The 16,761-nt window shown below is 38.3% G+C and overlaps 1 protein-coding gene across 1 annotated transcript in view; it reads left to right on the forward strand.

Moving 5' to 3' along the window:
* Frem2 (FRAS1 related extracellular matrix 2) overlaps positions 1–16,761 on the forward strand; it is a 157,009-nt gene that overhangs the window by 9,149 nt on the left and 131,099 nt on the right. Inside the window, exon 2 of the mRNA XM_090342296.1 lies at positions 3,292–3,381. Within this exon, the coding sequence (XP_090198422.1) occupies positions 3,292–3,381 (90 nt within the window). The remainder of the gene's footprint in view (positions 1–3,291; positions 3,382–16,761) is intronic.

Raw genomic sequence — 16,761 nt, forward strand, 5'->3', positions numbered from 1 at the left:
CCACCACTTGAGCCACAGCACCACTTCTGGCTTTTAGCTACGTATGTGGTACCAAGGAATCGAACCCGGGTCTTCGAGCATGCTAGGCAAGCACTCTACCACTAGGCCAAACTCCCGGCCCCGACATTAAAATTTTTTAAAAAAGAAGTAATTGACAAAAAGTCTTTACCTATTTGAGATTTCGATAGAACCTGTTTTTTAAACCATAAATTAGAATTAGCAAAGTGATAAGAAAAATGAACATGGTTTGGATATGTCCTAATTAATCAATGTTATGTAACTAAATGTGGAAAGAAACAATGACACTTGCATGTCATTTTAAGGTAAGTAGTTAATATACATAATAAATATCTTTGTAGAAGAAAGTTCTTAAAAATGTCTTAAAGCAATGACTGATTTCTCAGATACTTCTTATAAAATGTACAAAAAAAAAGTAAGAGGAAGTGGCGCTGTGGCTTAAGGGTTAGGGCAGTAGTCTTGAGCTAAAGGACAATACCCAGGCCCAGAGTTCAAGCCCCAGGACCAGCCCCCCCCCAAAAAAGGAAATAATTTGGGGCTGGGAGTTTGGTCTAGTGGTAGAGTGCTTGCCTACCATGCATGAAGACCCCAGTTCAATTCCTTGGTACCACAAATACATAGAAAAAGCCAGAAATGGTTCTGTGGCTCAAGTGGTAGAACTCTAGCCTTGAGAAAGCCCAAGGACAGTGCTCAGGCCCTGAGTTCAAGGCCCAGAACTGGCAAAAAAAAAAAAGTAAGAGCATTGGAACAGACTTGTTCACATGATTGAGGTCATTGCCCAATGAAAGGGGTCAGCAGAGTTCAGTTCATTCCTTACTGATAAAGGGAGCAAATGTACAAAAGCTGAATTTTCAGAGTAAACAGAGCAAGAGCTGTACAGGGGCCTGGATTGCTTAGCTCTGCAGAAACACACATAGGAGGGTACCGATGCAGAAGGAAGCCAGTACCACTGGCCTCTTTTATTTCAACCTAATAAACACTTGAGCCTTTCTTAGGAATCAGACTTTGAGCAAAGGACTATGGGCAATCAGATAAGAAAAAAATGCAGAAGTTCTGAGTCTCCTGGGAAAGATAGACATATATTAGAAAGAAAAATGACACCAGGTAGAAAGTTTGGGGAGGGTTCCTGATACACATGGGGAAGAGTTCAATTTTGTAACTCTTATAAATAATGAACTTAGGGTATATAATAAAATGAAGACTAGAAAGCTGGAACAAGTGTTATGGAGGTGAGAAAGGCCAAGAAGAGGAGGGGCACATGAGTGGAAGGAGAAGGGTGGGTAAACACAGTCATAATAGTCAATGGGCAGAGGTGCAAATGGAAGTAGGTCACTTTGAAGAGAGAGGGGAGTTGAAAGAGAAGGAGGGAAATGATGGAAGGGTGGCATTGATGGAAACACCTTTATACAATGACTTAAAAGTAGTAATGAAAATAAAAAATGCAAAAAAGATGCCAGTAAGAAAGGGTGGTGAATTGCTAAAAATGTAAAAATGAGATACTATGGGCCTTGCCTCATCTACTAACTAGATGTACTTAGTTAATAAGAACATACTATTAACCCTAAAATCACACTTTTCACCATCCCAGAGATTTCTGATTCTAAGTGAATCAACTTTCAGAATTGTATAAGCCAAGATGGAGCGCACATTTCACATCTGTACCACGTAGTTCTAGGAAATCATGGAATGATTTGCAGCTCCCTAATGCTTGCTTGAGGTGATTCTTCCTTAGATCCACTGGCTTATAGCTAATGCCTCTGAACTCTGTAACATGAGCTTTCTGGAGCTTCTTGGCACTAGAAAACGTGTGAAACATACAAGACACGCGAAGATTACATACCCAATGTTGAAGCTATTTTTATCTATGATTTGATTTTATGTACTCTTATCAATTCACTGATTGGTCCAGCTCAAGTAACAACCTATTGTTATTATCCCACCTTACAGTAGTATTTGTTTTATTCTATTGTCTGGAACCATTAAAGAGATTGAAAATGAAGTCCCAAAAGGTTTGCCTTAGTATATATTTTCCCTGATACGGGGAAGTGAGATCTCAACTACAGCTGGATATGATAATTTACACAAGACTCTTGGCATTCACACACAGACTACCAGAGGATGGACGCTTGAGGAGGAATCCAAAGGCATAACTCTTCTGAACAGTGCAAATACTATTTATTCAAACAAATTCCAGGAAAGAGAAACATGGGGAAGGGGGTTGTTATTGTTGCTTATGGATGGTGGAGTTTTTACTTTTGGATTTTATTGTATTTTTGGGAGGGAGGAAGACAGTGCATAAAGGTTGGGAGGAAGGGCGAATAAATACAATCATGGCTTTCAGTAAATACTATGTAAAAAATGAAAAATGCATGTGGCAGGCAGGGAGAGAGGAGGCAACAGGGGGAAAACCAAGAAAGGGATGACATTGTCCAAAACAGAAAAGTACTCATTACCTTACCTATGAAATGGTAATCCCTCTGTTCAGTTCCTTAATAATAACAATAATGGTATTTTTTTAAAAAAAGGGTTTGCCTTAGTAATGAGAAGGAATTTATGCAAGTGGATTAACAAAGGCACAAGCAGTATAAAGAGCATGTCTGAGACAGAGTATAACCTGCTATGAATAAAAGCTGTGATTTTTATTAGATTTGTCTTTGAGTTCTAACATTGAGTTATGATAGTTGTTTAAATCTGTAGGATTTTTTTGGTACATCTTTTTGATTTTTTTCCATACATCTTCTTGATTTTTTTTCCTCTCAAACTTTAGAGAGCTTAAAGTCAGCCTACTATACCACAAAAGGTAAGAAAAGTGAGCCAGAGTAGAAAAGCAAAGCCTTTTCCTCTCTTGTGCCTGCTGGTAAGGTCAGTCCTGAAGGGAGACAAAGGATCTGATTTCAAGGAGACCAGGAAAACTGCCATGCCTCAAAATATCTTCATTTCCACCTGTCATGATGTCTAGCATTCCGCATTTAGATAGTCAGTCTCTCCTTTGGTGCCAGGAGCATGCCAGCACCATAGGAGAGGCCCCACCTTGCTATTATTATAATCTAAAGTCCCAGCTCTATTTATCTGTGTAAGGATCAGATTTCCGTGAGACAGCTGGAATCCAAGGGACTTAGAGATCCGGGACCTAATATAACACTGATCTCTTTAGAAAGGGAACCTAAAAAAATGTTTACAGAAAAGGAATAGCTAATAACATAAATAACAAGCAATCACTTTTGCATGAGGAATTAGTTGTCTTATTTTTTCTGGTAATTTTGTGTTTTCTAGCTGATATTGATGACATGAAAATCTGCTACGTTTTACGAGAAGGGGCGAATGCCACAAGTGACATATTCCATTTTGCAGTTGAAGATGATGGTAAGTGTCTCATTCTCCTGATAGTGAAGCACAGGAGAGAAGCTTTTCCTGGTTGCTCCTTGGCAAAATTATTACAAAGAATCTTTACTGAGTATCATGTGATGCTTCTCTGGTAATGAGAGTGAACTTGGCAAATTGGGAACATTTCTCAGTGCAATCTGGCACAGCCATATACTGTAACAACTATAAATAATGTTCTGGTAGCATTATTTTCTTTTTGTGATTTTTTTAAACACGAGACAGAGAAAGATGGAGAGAGTTATATAAATGGGATCACATGACCAGTTGTTCTGATTATGCCTTGCATGAGGTTGAGTGCTTTTGGCCACAAGAAGATGTTGGAACCAGCTCTTCTTCATTCATAACCCTCTGCCCACCTTGAGTGCATTTCCCCAAATGAAATACTGAGATACCCTTTCCCAGTGTTCATTCGGATGCTGAGCAGATTAGTGATGGTGGATACAGTGTTATTCTCATCAGGAACTTGGTATTAAGTGTATGTCTACTTGATCATATTAGATATCACAGATGACTGATGACTTTGTCAGTTTGGAGAATTTTGTGACGTTGTATAGCTAAAAGTTTTCCAAGCATGAAAACCACTGCCGAGAATGGAATTTACCTATTGTTATTGCCGCCGCCGCTGCTGTTGTTGTTAATAGTAGTAGTATTTTACTTTTGTACCAGTACTGAGGCTTGAACTCAGGACCAGGGTGCTATCCTTGAGTTATTTGTCTCCAAGCTGTGCCCTACCACATGCGTGGCAGTTCCACTTCCGGATTTTTGGTGGGTAATTGGAGATAAGAGTCTGCTGAACTTTTCTACTGCTGCTGGATTTGAAGCTTGATTCTCAGGGCTTCGTCTGCAGAATACTTAGGAATAGAAGTGTGGCTAGTGGCACCAGCTTTTGATCTAAGTTTCCTGGGGAATATGATTGCTGTTCTTCTCCCCAACCAGTCACTCAAGCTCAGCTGTCAGTGCCAGTTCTCCCTCTATCTGTAAAGGAAAGGAAAATCTGACCCCTTCTGGGATTGAATATAAAGATTTTTTTGGTTTTGTATGTCCTCAAAGGAAACACAGGAGCATACTTGTGTTGTATGAACAGAACACAGGAAGTGAGGCCACATGTGAGGGAGAAAGAGAGGAAAAAAAATGAATCTGATCTCAGGCAGAGTGTGTCCTCAATGCTAGAACTCTACCACTTGAGCCACAATACCATTTTGGGCTTTTTCTGTGTATGTAGTACTAAGGAATCATACTCAGGGCTTTGTGCATGCTAGGTAAGCACTCTACCACTACGGCAAGCTCCCAGCCCATTTTCATGGTTCTTTTAAAAAGTGGCGCATATTATGTCATCCATCTCAAAATGATTGCATTCTTACTCTGCAGAATTATTGAAGCATTAAATAGCATTTATTAGAAATGTCGCTGGACACAACGTGATCACAGCTGAAAAATGACATCTCTTGGGTGTGTGCCAGAGAGGCTAACTTGAGTTCAACTGCTGGATTCCCGCTATAAATCAGAGGCTTAATAAAGCTTATGCTGTTATTTTAAGAGCAATCAAATCATAGTTTAGTATTCTTCATCATGATAAAAACAAATCCCAGTAAGGACTAATGTTCTAAGAAGAAACCAACTCATAAAAATTAGTCTGATTTTTGAAATTTACTGCTCAAGGGAGAAAATTATACTGAACAAAACTGTAGAATGAGACCCTAAAATATTCAAATACTTGCTTTAGATACCAGCCAGGTTTATTTCCTAGAATGACTATACGAAGCTCAACAGTGAAGTGCTTTTATTTTTTAATTAGAAAAAAATACCAACTAGCTAACAGCTAAAATTATTCTAAGATATTATAGCCTATATTTAAATATTTGCTTTACCCCATACATATACACACAGACGTATACATGCACACACAATATTATTCTACTCTTCTACACATACATTGCTAGATGAAACAGTAGCATTCACCTTTAAATAGTTTGAGAAGCATTCAAAATTTGAGAAACATTATGTGGTATTATATTTAGATATTTTCAGTGAGGAATGTGTAGCTGAAGAGGCTGGGTTTATTTTTAGAATTGATGAAAAACGTGGTAGGGCTTCTATATCTGATCTTTGTGTTTGTGGAACTAGGAGGGGAATCTTTTCAGGTTTCTTGGAGCTGTAGTTCACAAGGAACTAAAGATTCCATAGATATTTCTTCTTTGCTTTCTTCCTCTCTGTAATTGTAGTGTTACTTATGGGACTCAGGTATACTCTGACAAACTATTATTAAACTGCATTAACATTAACTTTCCTGACTTGCAAAACTTCCCCCAGACAGAATCAATGCAGAATTCTGCAAGACTGAAAAAAAAATATGGATATATATGATCTCAAAAGCTGACTTAACCTGATTTTTAGAAAGATTTTTTTTTGCTTTTTTTCATATAATGTTTATTGTAATTAATAGAAGGGTTACATTACATTCGCCAGATGGAAGGTGCATTACTTTACTATCTCATAAGTAGCCTAATGTTTAGATGAAAAATTCAGTAGTAAGCACTCGCTGTAGAGATTTATTACACAAGGAGAAATCTACATGCCCATAAATCATTCTCATAAAACATGTGAACCTCTTTTACTATTTTACATCTGGAAAGCCAGTTGATCACGATAGCATGAAGTTAAGGTTAAGAACTCTCTTTAAAAGTCCATAGGACTTTTCTGTCCAGGCTGACTTTGAACCTTGATCCTCAGATATCTGAGTAGCTAGATGTGAGTTACTGGTACTTGGCTCTACTCATAATTCTCTTTCCAGTGCACTAATTCATCCACTTCAACTGCACAAGCTTGTGTTTAGAAGGATAGCTTTCTAAGGGAATTACTGGGGCAAACCTTACTCTTGAAGAATCTGGAAAATACCCTGTAAGTAATGTCAGGAACCAAGAATGTGAGAAGAGGATAGAATAGAAGCTCGAGGACTCTCTTGCAATGAGAAGCTAGCTGGCCACAGGATTGTTGCATTATAACGTGGCTATGCATTCTTGGCTAGCCACCACTCATGGGAGGGTGCTTTTTTTTTCCACAATCACTGCATTCCAGGTTTAGTAGCACTTTTTTTGTAATTACCAAATGACAGGAAAGAAAATGAAGAATAGATAATGTCAGGCTTTGTATCTCAGGAGGACTCTACTATATTTGTACTTAATGAATGTTGGTTGATTTACCATTGGGTACATATAGCATACAGAAATGCTTATAGCTTAGAGTTTTTTCAATTAAGCTTTAAGTCTTCTGTTTAATTTATTCTTGCTTACACAATTTTGCCTTCCTAACATCCCTCTAGGCTCAGCAAAGTAGCAACAGTGAAAATAACGTGGTTTATATTTCTCAGGAAACGAAGACAATGAATTTAGTAACTAAATACTTTCAAACTCCCAAATCCACAGCAGGATGATTTGTTGCGTAGATACTTCTCCCCACATTAGTGAAAACTGATCACTTTCACACTTTCATAGCAAGTCTGTGTATCCTGGAATGTCAACTTTAAAGATAGCTCTGTAAAACATTTAGGATGGGATATATACTCTATAAACATAATGTTATATAGATTCATATGTCTGTAAGACATACAAACTCTCAGCTTAATTTTAATTATGTTCTAAAATCTATGTGCCAGTGATTGCATATAGAGATTCTCTTCTTGAATACTTGTTTGATAAACATGACATTTGAAATATGATGTCAAAATTGGTGTTAATGAAGTCTTTCTAAGAAAAATAAAAGATAACTGAGTACAGTGGTTTACTTCTACACTCTGAGCTACCCAGGATGTGATGTAAGGATGGCAATTGGGAAACAACATAGACAAAATTAAGAGCCCATCTCAATTCACAAGTTGAGTATGGTGGTGTGTTCCTATGGTCTCAACTACTTGAAAGGGATAGAGCGAGCATCTCAGTCTAAAGTCAACCCTGGGCAAAAAGCAAGTGACTATTCAATAATTAACAAAAGCAAAGGGGGCTGGCAGCTTTTGGATCAAATGGTAAAGCACATGGGCAAAGCTCTAAGTTCATATCCTAGTGCCTCAAAAACAAAACAAAAGCCTGAAAAGGTCCTGTTTTCCTCAACTTTGTAGTACTCATTCTTGGTATCCTTCAATGAAAATTTAGTAATAAAATATGTTTCCTGGAAGGTTAATGAAAAGCCTGAAACCATTGTATCAAAACCTCTATCTATATAGATATTCTGTTCATTCTTACAGTAAGGCCAAATTCTGAAGTTTAGGAGTGTATTCCTCCTTTCTGTGTCTGATTTTTGTGTTTAAGCACAGATGACGATCATGTATAGATTTAGCTTGTGCAAGCTCTATTTTCTAAAATTCCATCCTTCATATTTTCAAGAGAGTAATTCATAATACAGACTTGACCAGTAGGTCTTCCTTAGAAGACTATTTCATTGAATTCTAATTTCAGATCTAGTACTCCGGAATTAGGGGAGTGGTGGGTGAGAAAAGCCATATTCTTTCATCCCCTTCATAAATTTTGTTGTTCCTGGAGCTTGAATTCAGGGCCTGGATGCTGTCTTAGCTCAAGACTAATATGCTTAAGATTAATATGATACCATTTGAACCACAGCTCCAATTTTTTTCCCTTTGGTGCTTAATTGGAAATGAGTATCATGAAATTCCTGCCCAGGCTGGATTTGAAGTGTGATCCATAGATCTCAGCCTCCCGAGTAGCTAGAATTACAGGTGTGAGCCACCTGCACCCAGCTTCCCATTTGGTTGGTACTGAGGATTGTACTTGGGCCTCACACTTGCTAGGAAGAAGCTATACCACTTGATCGATCCATGCCTCCAGCCATATGTTTGTGTTGATACCCTTCAAACTAGAGTCCCATTTTATTTCTGGGAGGGACTAGACTGCAATCCTATTTGTATTTTTCTACCTATTCCAGTGGGGATAACAGATGCGTGGCACTACACTCAGCTACCTGCACTTCCCCGGCAGCTGTGGTAACCAGCATTCATCACTGCCTCCAGCCTTTGGTGGAGATGGAGTCTCATTAACTTTCATGTCTGGTCTGGCCTCAAACCACAATCTACCTTCACAATTCTCTTCCTTCTAAGAAGCTAGGATTTTAGCCTTGGGCCACCTGCCTGGCTCAATGCTCAACATATTCTATTCTTATCGGGTTCTTTCCTAGCTTTCAACATATATATGCATATGTATATGTATGTGTGTATATGTATGTATGTATTTATGTATGGGTGGATGGATGGATGGATGGATGAATGTTCAGGAAGTTAACCATGTCAGTCTTTGTGCTTATGTCCTGAAATTTTGTTACAGTGATAATGCCTGTCTCACACTGTGGTTAATGTGAGATCTCCACTGGAGAGAAGGAATTACTTCCTATCAAGGGATTACCATTAATCTTGGTGGTTCAGTATTTCATGATGCTTGAGAAATGTGTGGATGTGGCAGTAAATAGGAGGGGGAAACTCTTCACTTGTAAACGAGGAAAAAAGAAATAGTATTCTTAAAAAAAAGGTTGCCATAAATAATTTCGAATGAACTCCCTACATTCCTTTAGAATGTTCCCTTATCTTCACTTTAATTTAAATCCCCATGGCACCAAGGAAGATTCTTAGTAAAGCTTTTTCATTTATAAACACACGGAAAGCACAGCTGTGAACATTCCTTTGAAATCTTCAGTGAAATAAACTTAAGATTGGAAAGAGCACCAGTTCAGAACTTCATGTTATTCTTGAAGAGTTCTTTCCAGAGTGGAAGGAAAACTTGTTGTTAATATACTAAAACAAACAATTGAAAATTTAAAGAGAAATATACATTTGTATAAGTTTCTAACATCTTAAAGTAATTCATAGCCTTGACCATAAGTATTTTTGCATTTGAACACCCCAGTTTTCTTTCATAGGTGTCACATAAGATAGCATTATGATAGGTAGAGAAACCGAAAGCAATGCTAGAAAAAATAATGCCCAGGGGTTGGGGACTTAGCTCAGTGGAAGAGGCCTTGCCTGGCAAGTGCAAGGCCCTGAGTTTGGTCCTCAGCTCTGGAAAAAAAAATAATGCCCAGTCCATATGAGAAAATTCTAGTGTAACATTTATATTCTCAGTCCCAAGGGCTTATCATCTAATTAAAGGAGTGTGTGTGTGTGTGTGTGTGTGTGTGTGTGTGTGTGTGTGTGTATTACTAGGGATTCAGCACAGGACCACACACATGCTGAGCTAATGCTGTAAGTCCTGAGCTACACTTTCACTCTCCTAAGATGCTTCTTGATGGGCACAAGAGAGTCAGGACATGTGATCATCTGGCTTGATGTAAGAGGAGCTTTATTCTTTGCTTCAGAAGGAAACCAGTTTGTTTCTCCCTCTTTTGAACTCTCATGACATGGGCGTGCAGTATAAGTGAGCTGTGCCTGCTGATTTTGGCATGAAAACTAGGGCAACAGACATAATACCTGCATGGGCCATTAGAGAGAATCTGGTCCACAGCCAGGCATTTTCTCTTATTGTCTTTTTTATGCCTTGTGGTGCCCAATTTTCCATCTACCAAGATACTTAATTTATAAGCTCTTGAAAGATATAAATGGCATCTTGACAGAGAAGAAGCTGCAGACATTTTTTCTATAAAATGTCAGCTAAGGACAAAGATTTCATATTTCTATTTGATCGCTGATAATTAAATAAGTAGACAGAGAAACATTGGGAGCTCCTCATCGTAGGTAGAAGGAGCACAAGTTTTGGCTTGAAGGTGACCAAGAACCTCAGGGTTTACTGATAATTAGCTTGAATGCAATGCTAGGGCTGGAAAACATATAAATGAATACAATAAGTAGAAAAATGAGGTCTTAGTACAAGTATTTGAAGATTATACAGATACATTTGGCTTAGAGAGAAAAAGTTAGCATTATCTTAACAATAAAATTAATTGCAAGTGACGTGAGAACCAGAGGGAAAATACTAGTGCCTTGGAGTTATAATAAGATGCCTCACATAATACCAGGCATGGATTCAAATACTTTTTAATCTGGAAGAAAGTGCAAAATTAAAATGCAGCTGATCCAGGGAGCTCAAACCTGTAATCCCAACTACTTAGGAGGCATAGATGAGGAAATCCAAGTTCAAGGCTAGCTCATGGGGAGAGAAGTTTGTAAGACACTATCTCAAACATTGACTGGGCATAGCCAATTGTGCCTGCCATCCTAGCCATAGGGAACATGCCATGGCTAGAAGTAATATAAGCACCTGTCATGCCAGTCAAATAGAAAAGCACAAATAGGAGAATCATAGTCCAGGCTGGCCAGGCATAAAGTAAGACCCTATCTTAAAAATATCCAGTGAGCCAAGCACCAGTGGCTCACGCCTGTCATCCCAACTATTCAGGAGGTTGAGATCCGTGGATACTGATTCAAAACCAGCCTGGACAGAAAAGTTCTTGAGACGCTCATCTCCAGTTAGCCACCAGAAAACCAGAAGTGGTGCCGTGGTTCCAAGTGGTAGAGCACTAGCTTTGAGTGGGAAAAGTTCAGGGACAGAGCACAGGCCTTGAGTTCAAGCCTCATGACCAATAAAATAGATTTTAAAAAATCCAGCGGGGGTAAGAAAGAGTTCATAGAATGGTTCAAGTAGAGAATCTACCTAGCAAGTATGAGACGCTGAATTTAACCCAAATAAAAATAAGGATCTATTAGAATTCAAATCTTGGGAGGATAGGTTGGCTACTATGGCTATAAATGTTTGTAAGCCATTGTTGTTCCATTGAACAGTTCAGAGAAGTGACTCAACTGGTAGATTTGGTCAGTGTCCCTGACCATAACTCAAACTTTCTGATACAAAAGTGTAAACTAAATTTTAATTGTTCTTTAGATTCATACTAAACTTATGTATGAGGTGAACATACTGGTTTGTAGTGGGATTTAGTTCACAGGATTCTTTTCAGTCTTTAAATCTTTGGATGAGCCAGGATCTTTATCAATCATGTCTCTGGAGTGTCAATACGATTCTATCACATGCAATTGCAATCATAATCAAATAGGAATCCATCACAACTGAGAGCGAGCTGCCTTTTACAAATGATCTCAAGTTAAACATTAATTTATGGTACTTATTAGGTACTTCAGTCATTTCCACGCTGCCTCTGGAAGTTTATTCTGTGTCGCTGGGAGAACCAGAAGATGATGTTCAATGGGCAAGTTTTCAGTCGTGATCAGTGATGATCTGTATTTGCGAGGATTAGTGAGAGTGCAATAGTGAAGCCACAGGCTTGCAAGAGAAGACTCAGGAATGTCAATGCCAAAACTCACTTTTTCAAAAAAGAAAATTTCTTCTTCACTTACTTCCTAAGTTATTCAACTGATATTTTTGGAGCACCCACTTTGTTTCAGATGTCTATTGGGATGTGAAAAAAAAAGTGATGACTGTAAGAGTCAGAGTTTTTGCCCTGGGGATTCATCCTTAGTACAAAGCTCCAGACAAAATACTTATCTTACTGTTTACAGTATTCTGGAGATGACAACACAGAAATGTAACTGTCAGGAAAGGCTTCTCAAAGGTGGCTTTTAAACTTAAGATGACATGTACCTACTTCCAGAAGGCAGGAAGAAACAATCACATTCAGCAGACACCCGTATAAAGGTTCTACGGTTTGATGATATTCGGTTTACCAAAATAGCACGGCCTGCATGGAGTTCAATAAGCCAATCAGAGCGTGGCATCAGGTGAGACTGGAGTCACAGACTACAACCTAGTGTGTAGAATTTTGTGTGCTCAGTCATTTAGATTTGTTCTGAGGGAAAAGGAAGACTACCGTATCATCATGAAGCAAGGGTGCTTCCATCTGGGTTTTAAGAAGCATCTTGAAGCTATAGAAAAGAAAGGGAAGATTTGATACAATCCCCACATTTAAATCTGTAAATGTTTTGATGATTGGAATGTTGGATAAGGCAAATGGGGGTGGACTTAAACTTGAGTGTAGGTTTTTCAACCTGAGGAGAACGGTAATGCTGTTTTCTGAGATGAGAGAATACTGGCCATGACATTAAAGTGGAAAAGAAGAGAGCATTTTGGGTTGTATTTATTTTAAGGTGTCAGCCTTTTTTTCATATATTTTTTATTGTAATTAATAGAAGGGTTCCATGATATTTGCCAGATAGATGGTGCATTAATTCCATACATTGATACCCTTTCACATGTCTTGGTCCCCATTTCCCTCCCCCCCCCACCCCTCATCTTGTTTTACAAGTCAAGACCTAAGGAACAAAAGGCACATGGTATCCTTAATATGCGGCTATTAAATCCAAAGAGTGCAAGAGCGAGGACTCAATAACTGCATACCCAAAGCTATGGACATGGTAATGGAAATACAAACATAACTATATAGACATAAAAACCTATGACTCTATAGACATAATGTTTTATTTCATAAATTAATATGTTTCTATGACATACAAACCCTTAGCCTAATTTTAAGTTCTAAATACTAAGTCCCAGTGATTGTAATTAGAGATTCCCTCCTTGAACACTTGTTTGTTAAAGGTGTCAGCCTTTTTTGAAATGTGTACACAAAAAGGCTAGCCTTCGCTCTGCTTGCTTACCTCCCTTACTTTGGAAAATCAAGTAAAATGTTGCATGAACATAAGTCACTCATGCCGTCCAGTTCCTGTCACGTAGGGGTGACTGTAGAGGGGGTAATACTTCTACTGTGGCTGCTCCTCTGAAGACTGCCAGGACTGCTTCTTCCCCTCCTTCCTTCCCTTTTCTCCTGCCATGTCCTCTGCTTCTTGTTTATTTATTAGCTTGCTTGATTTTTAGACAAGATTTTGCCGTGTAGAGCAGGTCAGGCTTGAATTTATGCCTTAGCCCCGCCTCTCAGGCTCTGGGATTATGGGAGTTTACCATCTAGCCTGGTTTTTCCTCCTTCTCCTCTTTCTCCTCCTCCCCTTCTTCTTCTCTCCTTCCTTTTACACTCTATCCTCCTCGTCTTTCCCTCCTTTCCTTCTCCTCCTTACCCTATTCTTCCTCCTCCTTTTCTTCCTTTCCCTCCTCCGCCTCTACTTCCCTATCATGATATTTACTTTAATATTTTTTGTCTTAGTCCTCCTCTCCCTCTCTTCTTCCCTTCTCCCAGTATTCTTCTCGAAGCAACTGTTGATAGTCCGTGATGGAGAGATGGGGGCACCTGCTGAGATGAAAAATGGGCAGTTGTGAGCCTCTCTTTAATTTAGACTTTAAGGGCTACAAATACTCTGAGGTACTTTTGCAGTTCCTAAGCAGCTTAACTCTGATTTTCATTAAAAAACATTAGTAAGGAATTTTCCTCATGATCAAATAACAAAATAAATAAATAAAACCAACTATGTTTCTTGAGCTCAGTATGTCTGTTTTGTTTTTTTCCTTTCAGTGTCTGGAAGTATAAGTTTTACAGACTCCAAGGTTAAAGTTAATAACCTGATTTTCAAATGCACCATTCCAAATCATTTGGATTTAACAAATGCAAAGTTCAAGTGCAAAGTTAGCTTTATTTGCAAAGCTGCGAGAAATGGAGTCACAAGAAGCTACAGGCATCGGTGAAATGTCATGTTTATTTGGGTCTAGGGACCATCTAAATAGAATTAGCTCGTATAATGGCCGTAGAAGGAGTTGCCTCATTGACTGAATATTATAAGTAAACAAGTAATTAGATTAGTGTGCTCTTGAGAATATTCAAACATTTAATCATTAGGAAGAGCATAGATAGGCTGGGAGCATAACCTAGTGGTAGAGTCTTTTCCTGGCATGCACAAAGCCCTGGGTTCAATTCCTTGGTATCACATACATCAAAAAAGCCAAAAGTGGTAAAGTGCTAACCTTGAGAAAACCCAAGGACAGTGCCCATGCCCTGAGTTCAAGCCTCAGTACTGGCAAAAGAAAAAAGTAAAGAAAGAAGAACATAGACCATGAAATTCTCAGAGGTCATTGAAGAATGAGTGCTGTGTACATGTGTATACATCTCTTGAAATCCAAACGTTGCTTGTGGGAACAATATGTAGTTAACAGGCAATTGTTAGTGCCATGGAATGAAAATGTAAAAGTCTACTCCCTGTGAGATTACAGAAAAACTATTACATTTCTATAATAATTATGATCTTTAAATAGTTACACAGAAGGGTTTTAATTCAACACATTAGATTATGAGTGCAATTTGTCTTGGTCAGTGTCACCTCTTCATTTTTTCTCCCCCATCTTTCCCAATCCATCCATACATGGTTCCATTTTCACACGTGTACATTGAATATTCACTCCCCTTCCTCTCTCCATTCATATTCTTTCCCTCTCCTTCACCTCCCCAACATATTTCAGCTTCCTGGCATCTATTTTGTTTTACTATTTGTTAGTCGTCCAAAGGAGTTTTACCTTTGGAATCCTCCCCTGGCTGCACCATCCTGTAGTCAATATGTTTGCTGTATATTTGCATTATAACCCTGTATACTATGTTTTCATAGAAGTTTTCTAATTTACAACTTCCACACATGAGAGAAAACATGCATCCTTTGCCTCTCTGGCCTGAATTACCTGTGTGTGTATGTGTGTGTGTGTGTACATGCACATGTGTGCACAAGTATACACACACCTGTCCTAGGGCTTGAACTAGGGCTTAGGTTCTGTCCATGGACTTTTATTTTGTTCAGGTTTTTCACTCTACCACTTGAGTTTTAAGTAGTTAATGGGACATAGGAATCTCTTGTGCTTTCCTGCACAGGCAGGCTTTGAACCATTGTCCTCAGATCTCAGCCTCCTAGTAGCTAGTCATTAGCACCTGGCTAAGCTATCTATTTTTAAGGTCTTATAATTGATATTTTGGTATAAATAATATCAGTTAATAATATTATCTGGTAATAATATTCTGATAATAATATTCTGATATAAATGATTGCATAGTGGATGGATTTTATTTAGCAGACATAATAATGAATGTTCTTCCTGCTGAGTATTAAAGCTATGGGTCTAGGGGCCAGGAGTTTGGCCTAGTGGTTAAAGTGCTTGCCTAGCGTGCATGAAGACCCGGGTTCAATTCCTTGGTACCACATATATAGAAAAAGCCAGAAGTGGTGCTGAGGCTCAAGTGGTAGAGCTCTAGCCTTGAGAAAGTCCAAGGACAGTGCTCAGGCCCTGAGCTCAAGCCCAGGACTGGCAAAAAAAAAAAAAAAAAAAAAAGCTATGTGTCTATCTCAGAGTCCAGTGAGGCTAAAGGACAGAAATGTCATTCTGAATCTTGACTGCAAATAAAGAATAAGATTTATTCAACTTTAGTTTTGTGGAAAACTGATCACTGAATATTATGAAATAAAGTGTAGTTACTCTTGTTTCACAAATGCAGATTGATTTTGTAATGTAGATTTCATGAGAGGAAAAGTTGTTTAAGCAGATGAGAACAATCATTCCCAATTATGTTCTATGTGGATATAGTTACTATGAATGTACTAAATTTATTAATTAAGCTCTGCCTTGGTCAATCAAAAAATCATTTGCCACGTAGCTGGTTATAAATTATTTTTTTAATGAGGAAATAAATACTGCAGTAAGAAAATTATGTACATTGTAATGGTTTACCGTTGTCATTCTAACATTGTATTGAAGGGAGAAGTTTCTGGAATAAGTCATTCATTGATACTTCTACTGTTACTAGTAGCTAATTATCATTTACTAGATTAATTCTGCTATTAGCATTTTTTGGAACAAAGGAAGTTAAAGAAGAAGACTGAGAGGATAATTTCATAGGTCCGTTTGGATTTGAACTTAGAACAATTTTTGCTCGTCGTGCTTATTTTGAGCTTAGTTTGGAAAATAACCCTTCATGATACTTCATTTTGTTCTGAGAGTTCTGTGACCACATTCTTCCAGACCCAGAGCTGAAGTGTCTGGTGTCCATTCCTTTACTGGATTATAAAGCTCAGAAATGTTCAATCATTTCATCTCAGCAACATGCCACCTGCAAGCTCTATCTCCACATAGGTAGTTGTGAGAGGCTTGAGCTGTGAGTGCAGAAAACAGTGTTAGAAGTGCAGTTCAGTTTGAAACATGGTGTGAAATACACTTTAGCAATTGAAAGGGGACTGTGGAACTTGCCAGAGCACTTCTAAAATCCAGGGGACAGAATAGAACCATGTAGTACATCCGTATTCTTCTTTTCTTATTTAGTCTTATGCAGAAAGGACTGAAAATTAAGTCCATTGCATCCTGCATACAAAATTATGAAAGCTAGAATACATGTAGCTGTTGAAGACATTGTTTCTCATTTATTCTTGCTTGTACACCTCCAAGTTACTAAATTCATCCAGTTTACCACTTCCCATCATTTCTATTGAGTGAAAATAGC

The sequence above is a fragment of the Megascapheus bottae genome, chromosome 11 (genome assembly GCF_031878675.1).
Source record: "Megascapheus bottae isolate mThoBot1 chromosome 11, mThoBot2.hap1, whole genome shotgun sequence".
In the NCBI taxonomy this organism is placed as follows: Eukaryota; Metazoa; Chordata; class Mammalia; order Rodentia; family Geomyidae; genus Megascapheus; species Megascapheus bottae.